This window comes from Labrus bergylta, chromosome 20 (genome assembly GCF_963930695.1).
Source record: "Labrus bergylta chromosome 20, fLabBer1.1, whole genome shotgun sequence".
NCBI classification, from domain to species: Eukaryota; Metazoa; Chordata; class Actinopteri; order Labriformes; family Labridae; genus Labrus; species Labrus bergylta.
Window position 1 is genome coordinate 9,680,941 of NC_089214.1, and position 24,522 is coordinate 9,705,462.

A 24,522-nucleotide genomic window follows, 5' to 3' on the forward strand; every position below is an offset into this window, starting at 1 on the left:
AAGTATGAAATGTAAAATATTGCAGAAATATAAATAAATATTGCAGTCTGAAATGTAAATGTTGCAGTAAATGTAAATGTGTTCTTCTCTAAGAAGAAAGCATATCAATACATATATATAATAAAAACAAAATGTTGATAAAACGGAAGGATAAAAGATGAAGAGTATATACGAAAGAGATGTCAGAAGAGTAAAACATCAGACAAAGGAATAGGAGTGGATAAAACTTAATGAATAAATGAAAAGTTGAATTTAAAAAACATTTAAAATGACCACATCATTTAAAAGCAAGTCTATAAATGTGAGTTTTAAGAGATGTCACTGATGTCACTTTTAAAAGGAAAGCCGTCATAATACTACTTTACTATCGCTATTGTGATTTTATTCTCGTAAAGTCGTTAGATAAAAAAAGTCTAAATATTAGAACGATGATTTCATATTCTGAGAAAAACTGTAATGTAGCTCGTAGTTGACCCCTGATACTCTGTAATGTTTTGCGTGTTTTGAACACTTTAATGCGTCTGCCACAGTGTTTGTTTGCCAAAGTCTTCTTTCTCTCTTTAATTTATGATTTAAGCGTGATCTTTTATGTTAATTTAAGCTATAAGCAGCAGGGGTGAGCGAGTGAGTCATTAAATATGTGTGTGTGTGTGTGTGTAGTGTAGTGTGTCAGAGGTCCCAGTTGCTTAGTCAGTTCATAAAAATAGAGCCAGAGTCTTTGGTCTTGTTTGGACCTGATCCCTGACCTGATTACTGTGCAGGCCTGCTGCTCCTCTTGTCCAATCAGCACTCAGTTTGTTCTGTCACCATGAAGCACTTTTTAAACTCTGGAAACAAATCCAGCATGCTGCTGCTCAAGCTGATTGTGAGGTCAGGCTATTATTGGATTCATATTGGATTTAGGAAGGATTTTAAGGAAGTTTTGCCTGTTTATGAACCTTTTTTTGAAAATGATAGCTCTTCGTTTGTTTCGTCCAGAGCCCAAATGTATCCAGTTTAGTGTTAAAAAAAAAAAACATTCACATTTAAGGATAAAATTTGACTTGATTTTTCTTTAAAATGCACTCTAAAACTGAACTATTGAAACAGTTGGTGAAAAATCTAATAGCTAAACTTATCTAATAGTTTGGGCTTTCACACTAGCAGAAATCTCCTGAAAAACTTCCCAGGAGGAGCTGTATATGTGAACGCAAACAGCCAAATACTATTGTTTCCGCAGCAAGTCCGAGTGAGCTGATGTTAGAACGCAGCAGGAGTCGGAGTTTAGTTTTATCACTATAAATATTTTATAGTGAGTAGTGCCCATGAAGGTGCATACATTCAGCGCAGAAGTATAAACCAGGCTATAGAATCAGTAAACATTAAAAAAAAAAAAAAGAAAAAAAAAGCCCATATCTGAGCCCAGGATTCACTGTGGGAAAAATACACTCTAAAAATTACAAATGGGTTAAAAAGGGTATTATATTCTATCCTGTATGCACCTGGTCTTTACCTGGACTCATATTGTTTTCTCTCTTACCCAGTTTGACCTTTTATAGCTTCATGAGCTGTCTACATTTAAGTTCTTTTTAAATTGAACAATATGAGATAAAAATGAGAAGCCTCTGGGTTCTCATGACATCTATCCTCCGACAGCCGCTGAAGATCAGGGCTTTAAAATTCACTTTAATGCCACTAAACTCGGAAGCTCTGTAAATCAGATGTTAAATACATCTCATTCGTCATCGCCGTAGTTATTCTTTATCCTTCTCTCTTTCTGCTAAAACGTGTGAGTGTGGCAGAGGTAAGTTAGGGACAGTGTTTTCAAGCTGTCATAACACGCCTCTTTACATGGACATCAGAGAGCCACCGCTCCCTGCACGCCTTCATGTGGTCCATCAATGTGTTGAATTATTGAGCGGTCAGATGAGCAATGTCCTCCTTCTCCTCCTCTTCCCCCTGCTGCTTCTGCTGCTGCTGCTGCTGCTGCTGGTCCAAATCAAATAAACTCCACCTCCCTGCCCGGCGACTGTCGGCCTGCTGACCCTGTGTGTGTGTGTGTGTGTGTGTGTGTGTGTGTGTGTTGTAATCAGTCTGTTAATAAAGTTAATGAGGAACTTTGTTGTCCATTAAAACTACAACCACCTCAGGAACCTGATCCTGATGTCTGCTGTCCTGTTGATTTGTGCAGACTTGGCCAAAAAAATGTCCTACATGTTCCAGAATCTATTGGATATGAAGTTATTTTATTCTAAATCAACATTTAAAAGAATTCCCCTTTCACTTAATATTGTGCTTTGAGTCCACAAAAGTAAAAACTGTGTTTTATAACATTTTAGAAGTTGGGGGTGCCAGTTGGCCTAGTCGGTAGCTGGCCCCCCCCCCCCCCATGTTTGGGGGCTTGAGTCCTCCAAGCGGGCGGCCCAGGTTCAAGTCCAACCTCCCTTCCCACATGTCATCCTCCACTCTCTCTCTCCTTGATTTTATTAAAATAGGTCACAAAAGTTGACTTGTCTGTTTAAAGTAGCTCAGTGTACTTAACATTCGAAAAATCACTGTCACCCACGTAGACGGATGAGGAACAAGGAAGGAGGGGGCTCTACAAGGCACTGACTCTCACTCAACAGAGCTTGTTAGCTTGTTGTACAAAGGGGAGATAGTGGTGCATTAATACTGTCCTTGTCAGTGAATGAAATGCTGTGCTTTGACTTGTGTGAAGAACGGAAAATAAACTTTTTTTCGGCTCACCGCGAGCTGTTTATTGACGAGCCTCTGGGTGTTGTGATTTGAGTCAGCAGCTCGTTAATACAAAGCACCAAACATCCGACAGTCCACCTTCAGTACAAAGCATTAGGTGTTATTCTCTTTGCAAGGGCGGGGATACTGAAATTTACAGAGTAGAGAATTCAATATTTAACCGATGCAGTGTGGACAGTGAGCGTGCAAACATGTGCGATGCGATATATAACGCTTGCACGTTAAAACAGTTTCCTGCAGGCTACAGGACATGCAATGTTCAAACACCTGTTGTGATGCATGATGCAGTCACATCATTTTTTTTTTTCTGTATTTAAATGTTGAAGAACAGACACACCGAGTCACCACCTCTAGTCACACTAGAGACTAAACATCTTACTTCCAAACTCCACTTGCATTTTTTGGAGAGTCCTTGTCTCTCTTCGCTGTCCTCAGACTGACAAGAGTTTATTTATTTTTTCCCCTCCTTAAACTTCGGTTTGCGATGGAAACAGAGCGTGCCGGTGTGCAGGTTGGATTATTGTTGAATGACCTGAATATGCCAGACGTTGCTGCAGGCTGTATTTTGTTGTCTCAGACTCTCAGACTACAATAGCAGCTGATGCTCACAGCTCTTCCTGTGAGTTGAGGTGGGAGAGTTTGGCTGAATTTGGAGAGTTTTCATGAGTGAGAGAAAAACAGGGAAATAAAAACAGAAGTGAGATGAAACATTCAAATGATTCTCTGCAGGAAAATTAGATCAACACTGCAGCTAATAGTGACAGGAAACAGAACATAAACACTGAAATGTGATTTAGACACAAATCTACCCGGTTTGGGGTTTTATGAACATATGAAACATATTATTCCAGCGTTGGGAACCGTCGTAAAAGTTAAATGAAAAACATTATATAGCCTGCAATCTTATAGAACTTTCTCTGAGAGTGAAGACCGGGACGGAGCAGCAAACGGATGTAATAAAATGAGCTCAGGGATTTATTGGAAAACTGACGCATAGATGGATAAAACGAGCTGAACGGAGGCCACGAAGGATATAGTGATCATAAGAGAGGTAGAATGCAAGAGCTGGAGCAACAGAGAATATATAAAGATGTAAAAGAAAGTGACAGAAGAAGAAACCTGTATCACTACCAGCGCCAGTATTCTGTTCTGTGACTGTCAAGTTTAAATACACACTTTTTGTTGTAGATCACACACAAGGCAACACTGATGGCTTTACCTATTGGCCACAGTGGCTGGTAAATAAAAGTAGCGTTAAACTGTGATTTGTGACAGACAAAAGCTCGGGTGATTCCCCTCCCTCTTTCTGCATGTTTCACTCTGACACTCACAGCAGAGCCAGCGGTCTCACACGCTCACTGAGCACAGGGCTCCGCCTCCTCCTTGTGTCAGAGGGGGTGTCACAGCAATCGGTCAAACTTGTATTCTCCCCTCTGCCAAGTTTTCAGTATTTAACAGTAACATTTATTGAATGTGCTCGCCTGCAGCGTGTCGTTTTATTCGGTCAGTCTTAGGCTTTGAGACAGGCTGTGTGCCGCAACAGCTCGACTCTGTGGCACTTATTTGCGTCTCCATTGCAATTGCTCCACCTGCTTAACGTGCGCATGAACTGATTTCTGGCTTGTCTTAAGTCCAAGGTGATCAAAGGAAGCAGAACAAAACCTAAAACCACACAGATTCAGTTACGCTACATTGTACTGAGAGGCTTGTTTGAGGAGAAGTCGTAGTGAGTGAGTGGGGTCGTGAGTTACTACGCGTTTATATGAGAGATCCATTTTAAAACTCTAATACAATATACTAAACCGATATAAACCATTACCGCCGAGAGAAAAACAAAATTGGTGATATGAATCTGAGGTTGTATCGCCCACCTCTTATTACAGCCTGTTTCACAGCTTCGGGCAGCAGAAATCTACTGGAGAAATTACAAACACTGTGTCACTATTTATTATTTAAACTGATCAAAATGAGTTAAAATAGAAAGTACTAGACTTCCTTTTCAATTTTGAAGTACCTGCACGGAGAAACTTTACTTATATATTTCTTAGATTTCCATTGAGAGTGCTCCTCTGCTGCCCAGCTCTGGCTTAAAGAGCAGGAAGAACCCTGCAGGGCAGAAACCCTCAGGTGTGCTGGAGACAGGCGGAGAGGGAGAGATGATGGAGGAGATGATGGTGGAGGGAGGAGCTCTCTGTCAGAAGTAGGTCACATCTCTGCGTAGGAACAACAACAGCACAGCCTCAAATAACAAACCGATCCAGTGTTTTTATCTTTCATGTGAGCTCAGTCAGACTCCATCCTTACATGTCTCTCTCTCTCTCTCTCTCTCTCTCTCTCTCTCTCTCTCTCTCTTTCTCTAGTTCATGACGGATGTCTGTCCATCAGTCTCCCTCTCTCTCTTCCTCTTTGTTAAACACAAGTGTCCTTAGTGGATTCACTCAAACACAATCCCAACATCTGAGTGTGTGTGGAGTTATCAAAAGCTTCTGATGAATAAATGACGGTGGAAATCTCCTCTCCTTGTCTCCTCCATCCTTTCCTCCCTCCTCCCACCTCTCATCCAAATTCCCCCCCCCTCTCACCCTTCTTTTTTCCTCCTCTCCTCACCTTCTCTTTTCTCCTCTCCTTCTCCTCTTTTCATCTTCCAAAGATCACACGAGAGAATTCCCTCTGAAGTTTTAGTGAGGGGACACACACACACACAGATAAATCATTCACACTCAAAGTTTAAAAGAATGAGAGTTTACACGGAGGAGAATCTCACCCTGTCTCTGTCAGTGCACACCGTAAACGAGCTGAGCGGATTTATTTGTTAAACAAAACAAAACGCAAGAATCGATTAAAAACAATAAATGTGTCTTTTGTCAGACACTTAATTTCAACTCCTGGTAGGAAAGCCCACATGTAGAAAGACGAGTCAGAATCCAAGAAGAACAGGTCACATATCCAGACCTTAAGTTCCTTGCATGTATAAAACTCTTAAAAAAAAAAAAAAAAAAAAAAAAAGACTGTATTTCATTTCCCATAATGCAACTCAACTGTATCGCTGCTTGTTTAATGCCCAAATATTTTATTTTAAACACCTTTTAGACCATGTTTACCAAAGACCGATCCTGAATAGTAAAACATTTTTTATTTAAAAAAAGTTCTGCCTTCAGACGACAACTGTTGTGCACACTGATCCACAAAAAGGACTCAAAAGTGACCTTGACCTACAAAGAGAAAGGTTGACTGGGACTGAGCAACACATACAGAACAGGGGAGTCAGCCGTTGTTGTTGTTGTTGTTGTTGTATTTTTATTGACTGGGAGCATAATGGGTGTGCGTGTTTAAAGTATCTGTTTTCAGGGAAACAGCGTATTTCCTGTTTACACTGTGATGAAACGCTGCTGTTTGGAAAAAGGTTGCACTCTGGAACCTGTTTTTTAAAACTTTCCGTTTTCAGACAGCAAAACACGGAACAGCCAAAGCACAACAAAGGTTACCGCTTTTGGATGATTTTTTTTTTTTTTGTCGTATAAACACGGTCTTAGTTTGTTGTGTAATTTCTGTTTTGGTTTTGTGCATGCCTATAGTCCAAGCAAACACAACCACGATGACATCACTGTGACATCATCACAGTTGTTCTATAAGACCATACCAAACTTTCTTCAACTGGATTAGGTAAACTAACCCTCTTTAAACTACAGGACATCATAGTCTTCAGTCTTTTCGAAAAAGAAAGCTTAGGCCTCCAACTTTTCTGCATTAAATCGTGGTTTGAATAATCTGAGTAAGATGTTTGAAGTCGTTTTGATACTAAACGAGGGTCCTCATCTGACACACGGCACCAGTTAAATCCACACCAGTTAAACTGTGACCCTGGTGGGCTCTCCCCTCTTCCTCCCTGTTGATCATTTCCAGAACTTTCTGACCTCTGTTGTGCTCATTAGCGTGGCTCATTATGCCGGGTCCATTAGCCGAGAGGTTAGTGTGAATCAGTTTGATGGAGGACCCTGAACGCCTCGTCTCCTGCCCCGTTGAGCCTCAGGCTGAGAGAGTAAAAAACAACAACACAGAACTGGATGTTTGAATGACAAAATTGGAGCTTTATTTAACACGTTTTCCATTTTGAAAAGATTTCTTTCTCATTCCTGTTTGTCCCCCCTTTTCCATCTCCTTTGATTCCTGTCTTTCCTCTCTTCCCTTTCCTCTCCTTTACTTTGAAATCCTTCATTGTTTCCTTACATCCTAGACTTTTGAATACATTTTCCCTCATTGTTCAATCTCTTCAACTGTTACCATTTTGCATCCTTTTGTGACCTCAATAAGACTGCTTGGTCGTAAAGAGAGACAGGAAATGTATGGAGTGAAGATGGAATGGCGTGCACAGGATTGGGAGTTGAACCTGCGACCACTGCAGTGACATGTGTGTCCTCTGTACAGTGGTGTCTGCTCTACCCACAGAGCTACAGCTGCACCTCTAAAATATGTATTTTTACATTTCTTTTATCCTTCAAACCTTTAAAAACATTACACGCCTATTTTTGTAGTTTATTTTTTATTGGAACTTTAAGTTTGACAAACTTTCATCCTGAACTTTTGCACTCTGATCTTTTTCCTCTTTGTTTACTCGTCTCTTCTCTTTTCTTGCATCCTTTACCACGTCACATTACTTTCATGTTTCCTTTTCTTACTGAAATGTTTTTAGTTTCTCTTCTTACCTTTTTTATTTCCTTATATTTTCTTCCATCCTTTGACCTTTTTCCACATTTTTCATTTGTATTATCCTTTTTCCCTCTAGTTTACTACCTTTGCATTTTACACCCTTGTGTCTTTTTTTTCTTTATTTTCTTTTGACCTCTTCCTCACATTTCCACATACTACTCATCTTCCCTTGTATTGTTTCCCTCTTTCTTTTTTTTAACTTCCTTTTCTGTCGCTCTTCCCTTCCGTTGTCCTCACAATTCTTCCTTCCTCACCTCTTTTGTTCACTCCTTTTCTGTTCCCTTTAGCTGACTCCACGTCATTTTTTCCATCTTCCAAACTCTCTAGATTCTCCCGCTCTCCCTCCTCTGCTTTCCATCCATCCTGATTCCTCGTCACTGCTCCCTCATGTCCTTGTATCGGCGCTGCTCGGTGTAGAACCGCAGCATGTAAATCAGATCCATCACACTTTTATTGGTTCCATCTTAAATCCTAAATGAGTCGGAGACAGAAAGACGGACGGAGAAGATGAATGGGGTTTGCAGTGCTGTAACTTCCCAAGGTCGATGTTGTCGTTTTCCTCACATCAGAGGGGCTGCCAGCTGTAACGAGGCCCGAGTCTGTTCGGGAGAAAGAGCCGAAAAATTAAACCAATAATCGTTTCCACTTCTTCACTTCTACTGCCAGAAAATACATCACTGCTTTCAATTTGTCTGATTTGATTTACAGGCTCAGTGTGTGGATTATTATTCTGGACTCTGGGGCCATCGTGGCCTGAAGCTAAAACAGAAAGTGAAAATACTGAGTGTGTTTGTGAGGTTACGGAGGTCCACTTTTACAGATTTCTAACGCCTACATGTGGATTTCACACTCAGCGTGGGTGTCTGGTATAGGAAAATAAATTATTCAAACATTACATTTGTTGATATTACAATCATTAAATCCATGATGGGAAAACTTCATGCAACTATCAACATTTTAGCCAATTCCACAACCAGACATCGTGTTTCCTGCAGCGCTTTATAGTAAAGGATGATACCTTAACAAGACGTGCCCTCTGCCTTCACTACTGTTGTAGAAAAACACCCCAATGAAATGTTTTTTTTTTTTCTCCAGGACTTATGCACTGCGGCGGGTCCGTGATGCCTTCAGGGCAAACAGGGAAATACAGGATCCAAAAACTGTCGAGAGACTGGTGTTGGAGGGACGACAGACCCTGGGAGTGATACAGAGACAGGTAACACACACACACACACACACACACACACACACACACACACACACACACACACACACACACACACACACACACACACACACACACACACACACACACACACTGCCATATCTCTCCCTCAGGTTAACCAGGTTGACCCGAATGCAGATGAACACCTGTTTACTGACTGACCAGCTGTTGTATTCTCTCTCTCTCACACACACACACACACACACACACACACACACACACACACACACACACACACACACACACACACACACACACACATTCTTCCATTACTGTTGGCTAATCACCTCCCTTTTGGTCACTTTGTTCCCATAATGCATCAGCTGCCTCTCAGCCAATCCCAATGGGGGATCGATCGTAGGTCTCTCTGTCTGCTAATCAACTAAACACAAACACACACACACACACACACACACACACACACACACGTGAACAGAAACACACACATTGTCACAGCTTTTCAAGTGTTTATAGTTTTTACATTTTAACAAACAAATACTCGCTCTGAATGTAAACGCCGAGATTTAAGGGGAGTTTAGAGGAGAGGCAGTTAAAAGTTGAATAATTGAATCCACATTTGACTGACAAGAATTGCGTTTATACTTGTGCAGCATCTCTCTGAAATATCAATACATGTAAGCTCATGAAACAGAAAACCATAAGTGGGTCCAAAACAAAACTGATTGATGTGCAATGAACCTACTCGTCATAAAAAAGTCACTTCTGGCTACAAAATGCTAAACTCCAGAGTCCAGATGTTCAAAATGCTTCTGCTAAATCATGACAATCTTTAAAAAAGGGTTGATCAAGAGAAGAGAAAAAGCATTCTCTAATTAGGCCGGGCATCATCAGATACTGATTCTAGATTTGCAGTGTAATGTGGGATATTTACTCCCCTGTTATGCCTTGAGCACAAAGTGTGAGACACGGAGGCTGAATGATGAGGCAAAGTCGTCGCACCCCTGATCCACCATCAGAGGCGTGAAGAGGGGGGAAAGCGCTAGCCAGGGCAGAACAGCTGTGTGTGTGTGTGTGTGTGTGTATGTGAAGCTCCTGCTGTGTGTTTACTCTCTCAGCATATAGCAATGCTGTAACACAATGTGAATTCAATCAATGGGACACTAATATTACGCCGTTATGGATGCACTGTGTAAGTAAAATGGCGGAATGGTGGCAGAATTATGGCACTGTTGCAGAACAGCAACCTGTAAAGGGTTTATGAAGAAGCAGGACGAAAGTACGCCTGATTGGCTGAACTTTACCTCTTAGATTTGTTCCTAAACCTGACCCAACGGTGACCTTTCCCAAAAGTTGTGGCATGTTTGCTTCTGCTTCACCTGTCGCCCATTTTCTCCAAACATCATATGTGTCATATTAGACTCGTACAATGGATTTATTCTGTTCTTTAGATATGAACACATGTTGAACGTTGACAACAAGCACTCCTCTCCTGCAGCCGTGAGGTGCTTGCAGCTGCAGTGAATCATGTCTAAGACCCACCACCTCCTTTTGTAATGCGGCTAACAGCAGACATGAGACACTTTTCTGACACCGTGAGCTGTGTTCAGATCAGCTGGGCAGGCCGGGGTTTACATCGTCTCATCGTTTGTTTGAATGAAGCGGAAACCTGTGTGTGTTTCCTCTCTGCGTCTCGCCTACTCTGACGCAGGGATTAAATGCATCAGAGGGGGAATGTGCACCTCGTTATGAACCTGCTGCAGCGCTACAGGCTTCTGGAAAAATCCATATCACACACATTCAAACATAAACACATAGCCGTATACTGGTAAGTGGAGGCTTTCGGTTCCCTCCCCTGTGTGCAGATCCATACAGTGTGTTACATGAGAGACAGAGAGGGGATACAAACGTTGGTGTGCCGTGAATACGATGAATGAAATGTCTCTGCATTACAGAGCTGGTAGGAAGAGGTGGCATATTCATTGCTTCTCTTTTATAACCAAACTCTCTGTTATTAAGATAACACCAAATTATACCAGAAGAGGTACAGATGAGAAGAATTCAAATATGCAAGAGACGGTTGCTATGAAACCAGACTGTGCTAAAGTTTTCTTACATTACAGACTAATTTAGAGGGTGTCGCCTGACAAAGGGTCACTTCCTGATGAGGGCAGGCCCTGAAAAAGTGAAAATGTTGTGAAGCCCTTGTTGCTGGTGTACTTGTGTACCTAAAAAGTTTATCCCTAATTACGTCTATGCGTCCCTGCATTACAAGTTGTGTGTGTGTGTGTGTGTGCGTTTAAGGGAATGTTTCTGTGTGTGTGTCTGTGTAAGTTAGTTAGGGAGATAATATGATGGATTGCAGCTGCAGAGCTGACTCTGTTTGTGGAGGAGAAACTAAACCAGCATGTTCCCCTTAATGAGAGAGAGTGTGAGACGGAGTTTAGGATAGAGGCTCGTGATGGGAAAATAAAGACTCAATAAAAGGAGAGAAGGAGAAGTGTAAATAAAATGGAATGAAAGAAGGAAAGAAAGAGGAGGAGGGAACTGAAAAGAGAGCTGATTGTAGAGTTTTTGTATGATAGATGTAACTGCTCTCTGTCAGTTTACAGAGTGTGTCCCACTTCAGCTGGATTTACACACACACACACACACACACACACACACACACACACACACACACACACACACACACACACACACACACACACACACACACACACACACACACACACACACACACACGAGATGATAAAGTGAAGCCATAACATTAACAAGTCATAGAAAGAGGAGTGTGTGCGCCTCTGAAGAGCCATATCTCAGTGATTACTGCTGCTTAATGTCACCGCAATGTCACACAGCCTTCGGCCATTTTGGCTCGATGGAGATTAAAAGCCACATCGGGCCGTGAGTCATACCTGCCAGGTTAGGGGAGGGGTGGGATGGGGACAGGGGTTTGGACAGAATCTTATTTACTCCGAAATCTGAGTCACAAAAGCTTTGTGATGAAACAGCTTGATAAATAGTAGGGATGTAACGATACCTTGCAGAACAATTAAAGACAGAGACAAATATGGACAATTTAAATCAATGTGACAAATGTATATTGCGACACTAACTACCAGAGGGCGCTATCTGATTTTGACTTCCCTTGTTTGACCCCAGTAGCTGAAGAAGAGAGATGTACAGACATGGTGGATGGAAGTGAAGATTTTTTGAAGAAGTTAACAAAAAGTTCAGAGTACATCTTGGCAAATATTACAATAGACTGATAAACGACGGAAATTACACAACTAACAAGCAGCCTGTATAACAGGGCCAGGAAAATTCAGTCTTTAAAAATCTTACTGTGTGTTGAGGCCAGAAACACAGACTGCACCTTTTCATTTAATGTGATTTTCCCTATTTTTTTATTTTTTTATTTTTTTATTTATTTAAAGGACAGTGCACATTAATCAACATTTGACATGACATGCACCTATGGAGTGACAGGTAAGATTCAAACCCAGGCTGCCTGCTTGGAGGACTATAGCCTCTGTACACATGACCTAACCGCTAAGCCATCTGCGCCCCCAGTGTCACTTTTTATAAAGACAAGTATACATTGTTTAATTACTAACTGTACAACCTCAGAAATGTAAAGTATCACTTTAATTTATAATAATTAAAAAGGATAGTTAGCGTTTTTTATTTTATTATCAGGATTTAAAAAGAATCACATCTCTTTATAATTTCAGTTCAATCTTATGTCTTTAGAAAAGTTAGAAAATCTTTAAAAAACAAACCATGCTCAAATCATATGAACCTCATTTCATGATTCATGTCAAATAAAGAGTTGAGTGTATCATTACATCCCTAAAATGTTGAATTATCCTGTCTGCTTAGGAGGCCAGGTGTGCTTTTTTTTCCCCACTGGTTGGTGAGATAGACTTTTATTTAACATGGACATCACACCAGGGCAAAGGCAACATGATCAGACAATAAAACAAGTTGTGAGCTACAGTTAGAATGAATAGTTCTGTCTGGAAAGATTAAGTGTGCTAAAAAAAAAAAAGGAAATTCTTCTTGTGCTGACAAAAAGTCAAAACATAAACAAAGTCATTATATAGCAATCAACATCATATCAGCTCGATTCTGGCCATAACCCAGTATCATCTCTATAGATGGATATTTGCTCTGCTATTGAACTCATTCCCTCAATCATTTGTACCATTAACCACAAGAACAGTGACAGTTTTACTCTGTCCTCTCAGGGTATTGCAGCTTGTTGCTTTGCAGTGAAACTCATTTTTTATCTTTGTAGAGAGGAGTTTTAATGATTTGTTGTTTTTTGTTCTCGGTGAAAAATGTCTCCTGCCGTCAGATGAACACATAATCACTGATTATCCCTGCGGCTGAGCTTTACTGCAGTAAAATCACTCTCTGTCTGCTTTAAGGGATATTCATATATCTTGTATTCCATTTGGTACTGTTTTAATACTAAGGGGTGTAAAGGAAGAATGTGTGATATTTTCCACCTAAATATATCAGAAATCAACTATATCCTCTGTAAATGTCTCTCTTCCACCAGCTGTACTATTGTCGGACGGTGTTTACATCGTGGTTATATGAGGTGTTCCGCAGGAGGAGAGCTGAGGCTTCATAATAGTGGAGGTGTCGCCAATTTGTTTTGGTTTAGTGCTGGTGCTCAAGGGTGACACCTACTGGATCAAAAAGTCACACATTCTTCCTTCCAAGTTACTAAATGTTTTGGATTTTTCCAGTAGACAACTTCATCCTGCAGCAGTGAAACAGGCTATAATGCTCGCAACATAATGCTTGATGGAATGTTGATTTATTTATTTATTTATTTTTATTTTTATTTTTTTGTCACTGACAGACTCAGATTGCTATTCTTAAGCCTGGCTCACTCTACAGGATAATCAGACCAATTTGAGGTCAGATTCCCCCCTTCCCTTCTATATTGCGGGGCTGTGCCTGACCTTAGGCTGCTCAGAACGATTATCTGCCCAGATCACTTAGTGTGAGTGGTATTTATATCCAATCTTAACCTCCCAGATCTGCTCAATTGGGGCTGCCCTAATGTATATGAAACATGTTTTATATTTAGGATTTTAAAATCTTATACAACAAATGAACATCATGTTTACGGTCACAAGAAATCAACCCTGAAATCTTTCCCACTCTCTTTCTGACGCGGGTGAAGCTTCGGTGCAGCTCGCTTGGGGGAAACAAGAGATTTTTTGGAAATCCTGAACCTGTCAGGAGCTGAACTGAAAGTAGGGCAACACCCTGCATGAAATCCTGCGTCACCTCACCTCCTCCTGCTCCTCTTCATTTTGCTCCTACCCCCCCCCCTTTCCCTCACCCTTTAGTCTTCCCCTCTTCGCTCTTTTATTTTCTCTCCCTCCTGCTCTTCCTCCATCTTTCGATCTGTGACAATCCCCAGCCTTTCTCCCTCCATCCTCTAGAAATCCCACGCTTTTTATTGCTGCCGTTACACCTGAACGCCCCACGGGTGCTGCTAGCTTTGCCAGGCTTTTGTCACGCACACACACAGCAACACACACAATACTGTATGTGACTTCCCACTGCTGAAAAACTCCATTAAGAAGAGAAGGGAGCTGCTCTGGTGGATAAAAGCAGTCAGGTTTTACTCCCTGTCCTCCCACTCTCTCTCTCTCTATGCCTCATAAAACATTTTACTGAGGCAGTCGGCGTAGCAGGAGAGGAAGCACAGGTCTATCTCAAAATTTGACTCCTCTATAATGCCCTAAAGACATCTTCATTTTAGCTGCAACAACACAGTGTCATCAGCATATTGGCTAACCTCAGATTTATCATAGCTGGTATTAATATTGGCAAAGATATGAAAACAATGTTGCGTTGTAAAAAACTATTCTACAGCCTCCATTCTTCATATATTTAATTCATTATTTATGCAGTGTAATACAGCAGTCCTGCAGCACAACCACCTTCATGGAGCTGCAAAAACATGGTCGATTAATCTGTCAAAGAAAACCGTTTTGGAAATGTTTCCAAGATATGCAGGCTCTGGATTATTAGAATATGAGAGTAAATGAAAAGAGATGAGGAATCAAACAGGAGTTTAACATCTGTTAGAAAACTTTAAAAGATTAATACTTTGCCAGGTGTACCGTGTTGCTACCAAAGAACATGTAGTTCTCCAACAATTTAACTCTCACGTTTTAGTTAGAAACTCCACAGTGTTTCATCACTTAAAAACGGGGATCATGTTACAGAAGACTTTAATATTTAGCTAAAATATGTCTTTATTTCTGTTCTCACAATGAGTGAGTCTGAACATTGATCTTGAGCTGCAGGAGTAAAAAGTCTGATACACCTCCGCTCTATAGCCTTAGATCTTTTCCTGCACTCATCTTGCTATTCCTCCTATCATCATCAGTCCCACCAGCTCTGAGTATTGAAGTTTGACTATTGATTTGTGACTTTTTGTAGCCCACAAAAATTCAAACCGTCATCTCAAAAGCTGCCAGAACGCAGAGCTGCCCGTTGCAGATATAAAAATAGGACATTACCACATCGGAGGTCAAATATTAAGGGGTCCAAAAAGGCACTATGAATGTGAGTGAAAGTGTAAAACTAGAGGAAATGTTTTCATTTTGTCAACAACTCCAAACTTTCCTCTTTTATTGTGTCTCCTCTTAATGTTGTTGTGAGAGCAGAACAAATGTGTTTCCCTTCAGATCGTTGCCTGCTAAACAAGTTAATGTCTCCTGTCTGTCGATAGAAAATCAGACTGTGGTTTGCTAAAGAACTATTGAGGTTTATATTTAGAACCAAAACAGTTCTAGTAAATATTATAATTATATTATGCATCAACCAGTACACAGTATATTCTTCTTCTGCGCTGTAATTCTGGTACTATGTTTGTTAGTTTTTCCATCTATTCTTGGAAGTAAGTGTCTGATGAAACTTTGATACTCTATCCTACAGACACACACACACACAAACGTGCGCGCGCGCGCACACACACACACACACACACACACACACACAGACAGACTCTGCATGATGAAATTCATTGACTGAAGAAGGCAATGTGATGTAAGGACAACAGTTAAAAATGAGAGGAAGAGGGAGAAAGATGGTGGCAATAAGAGAGAGGAGGAGGAAGCTGAGGAGGCGGGAAGATGGAGGGATGAAGAAGAATTTAGGAAAAGAGATTTAAGATAAGAAAGGATGGGCTTCATTTCAGAGAGCTGGATTCCGTTCCTCCACTTTACAAAAAGCCATGATGATTTGTTGAAATAAATCCACTTCTTTTTAAGTTATGTAATGGCATGTAGGTGAATAATATGTTAGTACATTCGTTCAAAAAAAACTTTTGCAGCATTATATTAAACTCAAAATATATATCGTCTTCCAAAACCTAACCCATGTTGTTAAACATAACAAAACTTTATTTGGTAGTTAACTCCAGCGAGAAGGGTTTGTTTGGATATGCACTTTTCTGGTGTCTTCAGCCCTTTTCGTAGTGTGTTTCCACTACAGTGCCGTAACTAAACTGAGCATCTTTGTATATTGTTAAGTATTCGACAGCGTAATATAAATGTACACAAAGAGTCAGACGTGCACGCACACAGCACTGCGCTCCCACGCTGGCTCCACCAATCCCGTCTTGCCCCTGTAACGCCTCTGTTACTACCTCTGAAGATGGCACAGAGGGGGGGATCATTTAGTCCCCCCCCGTTACGCCTCTGCGACATTCAACTTCACATGGACGTACTGTAAATATCGCCCCTTGAAACAGCAGTCTGAACAGAGCTTGAGGCTCAAAATGGGTCCATAATTTTGATAAATGAACATCATACTTTATTGAAGAAGACTTTACACTAGAGATCAAGACCATAAACTCATTAGGAAGATGTTTACTGAGGGAATAAATCAACTGAGATAGACCATTTTATCACAGACTTCTATAAAGTCAGACTTCTTTTGACAGTAAGTGGATTCGCACCATAAGCACTAAATGTGGGTCTGTGTCTTCCATCAGTGTGAAGTGGTCTGTCTCTTTACAGCCTCTCACTGAAGGACTCTTGATGACTCTGTCTGTGATTTTGTCTCTCGTGTTTTTCTCCGCTCTCCTAAATTTCTCTCCCTCTGTTACCTCCTTCCTCTTTTCCTCTCTTCTTTTGCGAATCGATTCAATCCCTCAAAATCATGGCCTCTTTTCTTTTCTCAGCCCGGCTGTATCGATGTTTGTGCTTTAAAGAGTTTTCTGTCGTTCTCTGCAGCGCTGATAGGGAGACGATTAATGACAGAGTGTTTACTGTGTGAACAGGCAGCTGAACACTCAAAAACAAAGACGGGGGAATTCCAGTTGGTTCATGGGGTTTTCACATTACCTGAATTTGAGATTTCAGTACAATAATTGTACAAATGAAATGGTACTCAAATGTTGCCAAATGATTTGTGCAATTTAGACGGTATCACTGTCTGCTCTCTATCCGTCTTTCTATGAGAGATAAACGTTATTTTTGCGTCTTTATGAGACGCCAAAAAATTCCTTTACGCTTCTTTGATACTACATAGAAACTGTTCATAGGAGCTTTGAATTGATCCCCGGAATTTCCAGGGTGAGCTGCATATGTAAACCAAAACAGTCACATTTTCACCCTAACTTTACCCAGAATGTTTCCTCTCAAACCCCTATTGAAATTTCCACTTGAAGTCAGGGTGAGACGTAGTGTGAACGCAGCAGGACAAATTCCCCATGAGTGAGCAGCAGGGGGGGATAATATCAGACTGTATGACCAGTAAGAGACTTGTGCAGTCATAGTGTACATAATAAAGCAGCGTTATTTCTGCCAACTTCACTCTAGCCGGCGAATTATCTTTCAGGACGCCAGGCTACAGAATTCATAGATCGACTCCTCTTAGTCGTCAAGAAATCTGAGCTCGTCTTTTCTCTTCAGTATGTTCTTTTCAAGCAGCGACCTCTGTAGTCGGAAAATTAAGCCTCCATCACAGCTACCAAATAATCTATCACATTAGTGGAATCATAAAGACCCCCCTGATATTACTCATAGGATTAATGAGGTCAATTCATGCGCTCCTTTTAGACATAATAACCAGTGCTGTTAAAGGTAGCCCACAGCTGTTTCATAAGACTTGGGACCCTTGGATGGCCTCCATGGGATCGGGTCATAACATTATGTTATGTTCTATCTTTTCTTTCACTTCATCTTTAATGCTTGTGTCTTTTTAATCTTGAGGGTTAGGGATGAGGTTGGAGGACCGGTTACTGTGTGGGAGGGGGAAGATGTATGGGTTTGTGTTTTACTCTGGAATTAGAAAATACAGTGTCTGCTGTCATGGCACTGGTTTGTTATGTTTTGCCTGACTTTGTTGTGTTCTGTATACCATGATTTTCATGATATTAATGAACCAAGAAACTGCAGTTCCCTGAGTGTCCACTTGAGGTGGGCTGCAAAAGCCAATGAATCCCTGTGAGGTCCCAAAGTTAAATGCATATTTGAACAGCAGAAATATAAACGTTTACTGTCTGGTTCAAGACACAGTTTTGTCCTCTATAGCTTGTTTATATGTAGGGTAAAACTGTACGTAGGTGATTTTTTGATATCTCACCCAATTAGCTTATATTTAGACTCTGAGTTATGCATCATTTTGAATCATTAAAGGCGTGGTTGAGGTGACTGATAGGTGGGCATGTTGTAGCTGTTCGTCAGGAATTAGTTTAAGACAGCATTTCCACTATGGTGATTGTCATGATTTGGCTTCATAACGCCTCTTCAGAAACCTATGGGTGATGTTTCTTGACACTACGTCCATGTTTAATACAGTCTGTGCTTCTTTACCACTCCTTGTTCAGGGTTTGACATAGATGCAGTCGACAAGTGGAACGCTCAGAAAACGTCTCGCACTATTGCTTGGGAAAACAAAACACTAGCAGCAATGCTAACGAGCTGCTGCACTACAAATAAACTGAAAAATTCTACTTTACTAAAGTTTTATATTTTAACCAAACGAAACACGGAGCCGAGTAAGAAGACTGTGGCTGAAAGCCATCCGGCGGGAGGACGAGCTCGGTTGCCTGTGGGATCCAAATCCAAGCGTGTGTGTATCTTTAGTCAGCACTTCAGTACAGTTAACTTTAACACTTTTTCTACCTTATCCAAACAGTGTGAGATCGTTTCAGGGGTACCATAAATGTTGGATTAATAGTTAAACGGCAGGTGAACTACATACCACATTTTGCAAACTAAGTAGCTTTTCCTCGCAACTCATTTTACAAAAGTTAACAAATGTACAGTTCAGTAAAAATAATAATAGGCAGGTGGATGGAGTTCATTCAAACATTCTGCTGTTTGTAGTGTTAATGGTAAACTCTTACGCGACGCCAAATGTATCAAGTTACATATGAGGTCCAGTGGCAAATTTTTACTGGTTACCTATTGTGACCACTGGCCCAGGAACATGACTTTTAATTTGAAAAATAACAGCCAAGAATTTACTCTGGAAATGAAGAAAAACCAACCTATCTTTGTGTCTTTCCTCCATTTTCTCCTGCTTGAGATACTCTTTGGTCTAATCCTCTTAGATATCCTCCTCAATACTCCTGACAGTTTTTCGCCGTAGGAGCTCTCTTAAGGGCCAAGATGCTTTGTGAATAACTTTCCTCTTTACAAGGATCTAGTCTTGAATCTTAAGGGGACATCTTTAGAAAATGTCAGGATTCTAAGAATTTTCTTAGTATTTTTGTCACTAGGAACAACTCTTTGAACTAAGTAAGCTTTATGAATTTTGCCCCTGATCGCTTCTATACTCAACTTAAATTCTCAGCTGCATCGCGTTCCAGCCAACTCCAGCTACGTCTCCTGCTGTGGCTGAAACTTTTCCTCCCTTCTGTAGAGACTCTCTTTCACTCTCGCCTCTATCGCTGATTTTCTTTTCTTTAAATGTTGATACAAGGCGGCTTTTGGTCAGGTCGGCTGCGGCTGCCTTTGAACTGCGACACACATGCACTCGAAATATCAAGTGAAACACGAGTTATGTTCTATGAGGTCTCAAAAATATACTGCTGAAGAATATTGTCAAATCACACGATTAAGCTACGGGATGAGGCAGGGCAGGACAAGCGGCTGAGTGTAAGAAAGGAAAATTGCCAGTGTTAGTGCGTGTGTTTGGATAAGGTGAAGATTGTAAATTATAAAACACAATTAATATACATACAAACCTTATATTTAAATGGAACCTAAACTAGTATAAAAAGGTTTCCCCCCAGTAACACCACTGCCGAGATTCTCGTCATTCTGTAGGAAACACTCAGCATCTTTGGAAGATTTCAGGGGAAGTTTGTTCTGAAACTTTCATGAAATTTTCATGAAATGTGTAAAAACAGCTCTGGACAAACATCAGACATTTCCTATCAGGATTTTCCTGGATTTGAGGAACGGCAAATGAAAGGAAATGTGAGGAATTGAAGGAAAAGAATGGAGTGGAAGTGAAAGTGGAGAAAAGGAAACAGTGGAAGTGTTCCTGCAGTGAACATGTAAAAACCAGCTTTGCTTCCAATTTGTTTCCTCTTCCTCTTTTCATCTTCATCCTCCTCTTCCTGTCTCTTGGTGCGACGGACTGAAACGGGAGATCACAGCAGAGTCTGGCTGCTAGGGAGGGAACTCCACACACGCACACAGAGGGACGTTTGTGGTATGTGAGCACAGTTTGCTTTCATCTCTTCTCGCTGTCTAATGAGTGTGTGCTCAGAGTGAAAACACAGATGCACTGATGCATGTGAGGCACTGAATCTTCTGTTTTATGTGAGTGTGTGTGTGTGTGTGTGTGTGTGTCTGTGTGTTTCTTTGCAGTCCTACATGGGTGGGCGTGGCCTTAACTTCACAGATTAATCACCTTTAATTACCCTCTAACCGCACCCTGATTGGTTGATGCTCTCTCTTTGTGCACTGGGAGCTAATTGGCTGGAAGCATGCGGAGTGGGTGTGGCTTTAGGAGTCATTGCAGCCAATTAACGAGACGAGAGACAAGCAAACTGTCCCGTTAAGTCTGGTGGGTGGGACTTTATCAGAGGAGATTTCCAAGGTCAAACAGAAACAGTAACAGAAAGAGATGAGTGTAAACGAAGACGTCCCATTGGTCTTTTTTTTAGATGTCTGGCGCTCACACACTTACAGGACCACACACACACACACACACACACACACACACACACACACACACACACACACACACACACACACACACACACACACACACACACACACACACACACACACACACACACACACACACACACACAAAGGAGAGCGGAGGGAGGCTCTTCTTGCAGGGTTTAGTGTGTGTGAAGGTCTTCCAGCAGTAAAACTGTAGTATCAGTTACAGATTGAATCGTTCCCTTGTGTCTCAGTCTTGTTTTTTAAGACACACGACTTCTCTGAGAAACTTTAATGACAGAGTCAAGAACAAGTTCAATTTGATTCAAAGCATTCAAACATACTGGAAACTAAATCGAAGGAATTCGATCTTTTTTCTTTGGTCTCCCATGGGTGGACCTGCATGAGCACACTCCTGACTGGCTGGTGGGTTTCAGTCACAGGACTTTCTTTGAGACTAATCCCAAACGTGGCCTCCATGCCATCAAACTTCTGGGATCAGGTGTTTTGCTGAAGAGTGCAGTTTATTCTGCAGAGACACTGAGGTGTGAAGTGAAAGTGAATGTCTTCTCATCATGGCCTCCTTCTGCAGCACTCTGACTTCAGATCTGTCTCCAACCACGCTGTGTGAGTTTTTGTTTTTGTAGTCTCGATGGCTCACATTTTCAGTCTCTCCTCAAGGCTTTCATGGTGTTAAGAGTTCCTCCAGATTAGACGGGGTTACAGTTTTTAAAACCGGATGATTCCTTTGGTTTTCATAAATTTTGGTGAAAAAAATCAATTAAGTGCATGAACTTCCTCCACACTTACTCCCGACTTTATCCTATCTCAGAAACTGCACCCACTCTGCACTTTTTTTATTTTTAAAGACAGTTTGAAACACTCATCTGAACTGAGACGATTTTGGTTTTGAACAGTTTCATGACTAACTCCTGTCCAAAGTTACACACCTAAAAACTCAAATCAAAAGTAGACAGAAGTCATGATATCGCCAAATAACAAGAAATTGACAAGCCGCCATCACTCAAGGCGTACAGCAGAGTTTTCCAGAGAGTGGGGTCTGCAGAATTAAAAAAAAAAGTTGTAGTTGTGGGAAGTGGTGTTGTTCCAATACATAAACATAGCAAATGATTTGCATTTTTAAATCACAATGTAGCTGTGTGGAAGTAGCCTGTGAAAGTCTGCATGATTGCAAGATCTCCAAATGCAATTACTGTAGCAGGAAAAGACGACATTCTGGAGGACAAAGATATTTAAAAAGCGGGGGCAGGTCAACTGGACTGAAAATGTAAGTGCAGAATAATGTGGAGAAAGACATTGTTGTAAACAGGCCTGTAGCGCTCTTGAACATGCATGAATAATTAACATGAAGATGAAGCTAGAGGAGACTCTGGCAGTTTGGAAAAACACACACACACACAGGAAGTTTAAACAAGACGTTTGTATGCAACGCAAAGACACAAAGCTCTGCAGCGTTCATCACAGACATGCAGAAACAACAGATAGCTTGAGGATGTGGAGAGAGAGGAGGAGAGAAATCAAATGAGAGGATTTGACACATGCACTCAGCAGGTGAGCAGAGGACAAATTAAGGGAGGCAGTGAGGGACAAACGAGGGAGATGAGGGGACGAATCGGAGCGTAGAGATGTAATTGGCTGGATTAGCATAAAACAAAGCAGCAGGATGTTTGAGATGCAGAGAACCCGTCCTTCAAAACACCACCGCTCCCCCGTTGAAGTGTCCTTGAGCAAGGCGCTGAACGTGTGACCTGCGGCGATCCGTGATGTCGTACAGCAGATTAAAGTGTGCAAACACAAACATGAATCAACCAACAGCGGAACACAGACAAAAAAAACATCCACCTGATGGTTTAGTTCAGTTTTTCCTTTTTCTGCAGAGCTGTTTTGTTAAGCTCAGTCAAAGTCAATTATACAAGTCTGAGTCAAATGTCACTTTGTTAATACTGGATGAGCCTCAGGTCAGGGGAGACGGGTCCAAGATCATCTTTCTGCTTATTATAGATGTGCGAGTCAAGTATCTACAGCAAGGTCTTTAAAAACATGAATACAGGTTTTGAAGTCAAGACAACAGAAGTCAAAGTCCATTTTCAGGCTAACAGGTCTGTCGTTCCACGAGAGACAGGACCAAGATACCTGGCAGAAAAACAGAACCAGTCCAAGTCAAACTTTGAGTCATCAGAGACCGTCTCGATTCAAATCAGTCGAGTCACAATTACAGTCTCTGAGCAAGTCTTGCATACTAAGAATGCTGGATTACAGCTGGGAATAGATCCATATATTTCCTCATCATTTCCTCACTCTATCTGCTTCATCTCAAGGTCTAACTCACAAAGCAAATAGCTCTTATGACATTCAGACACCAAAACACAGTTTGCTTGGGATGAAGAGCAACGCAGAGTTGGACTGCTTTCTGTTGGACCAGGAAGTTGCCAAACACCAGCGGTTAGCTTCTGCTAGCGTGCTGAATTACAGGATTTTCAATAACAACATGTGTATTAATCTCAGGAGATTAATACACATGTTGTTGCACTTCTGGTGGCGTTAGCCCAGAAGAAAGGGCCCAATTTGATCGTTGTGTACAAGCTGCAACGCACATTGCTGCTGACTCTATCTTTTACCTTTTTAACAAGACGGTATGTGGGGATGAATTTACTTTTGGAGAAAGCCCCAAGTGACAATACAAGGAACTTTTCCACTCTAGCATCCAGCAAATAAAACACAGAAGATCATAGACAGATAACTAGAGAGATGAAAACAAAATGAAAGGGATGACGTTTTTAGTTCTTGGAAACTTTTCACCTCCTTGCAAGCCGGTAGGTTTATCATCTTAGGCCCACCTTTTTCTCTCCCTACCTTTCTCTGATCCATCCAACCTCCTCTTCTGCCTCATCACTAGCGTGTGCAAACAGGTGTGTGTGTGTGTGTGTCTGTGTGCTTAGACAGTGTGGGTTCATGTGCGTGTGAAATGACGCTGCTGAAGTTTACATCATCATTTCACACGCAGATAAACTCCAGAGTCTTTCTCACTTCTCATCTTCTCACTTTTATTTTTGGCCACAGAAACGATTACCTGGCTGAGTGTGAGGATTTAGCTTCCCTCAAAGTGTGTGTGTGTGTGTGTGTGTGTGCGGCTCTAAAAGTGAGTGTTTAAACACCTCTGTGTAAATAGAAGGTTATGTGGTTTTATTTCTTTGTCTCATCTGACATTTAGAAGTGACGGAGAGGAAACTCACTGATCCAAGTTGATCAGTCTGGTCACGATCTTTCAGGAAACCTCTGACATCATACTCGGATCATTTTCAACCACAATGATCTCTATTTCCCACAATAACTATTTCTGAGTCTAGAAATAGAAGTAAAAATACATAGAAATGTAGTTTTGATGATCATGGCAAGGTTGTCATGGTACCAGAATCTTAACTCTGATATGAGATGCCATATATTAGAAAACAAACAGTATTACTGGCAACAAAATAGAAGTCCTAGGCACCCAATCTGGGGCAATTTCTTTATGAAGATCACCAAAACATTGCAGGCTAACTACTGTAAACTGTCTAAATTGCACATATACATTGGCAACGTTTGCAATTTTCAGACAGCCTGCAGAGCTTTGCTTTAAATACTTTATGGACTCATTCCTCTCCCACACACCTGTCTTATAAAAAAGATAAGCCAAGTATTTTTCTTCTTTGTAGACGC

The 24,522-nt window shown here is 41.1% G+C and overlaps 1 protein-coding gene across 1 annotated transcript in view; it reads left to right on the forward strand.

Annotated features, from left to right (window-relative positions):
• Positions 1 to 24,522, forward strand: part of LOC109992948 (LYR motif-containing protein 4B) — a 33,773-nt gene that overhangs the window by 1,030 nt on the left and 8,221 nt on the right. Inside the window, exon 2 of the mRNA XM_020645740.3 lies at positions 8,539 to 8,659. Within this exon, the coding sequence (XP_020501396.1) occupies positions 8,539 to 8,659 (121 nt within the window). The remainder of the gene's footprint in view (positions 1 to 8,538; positions 8,660 to 24,522) is intronic.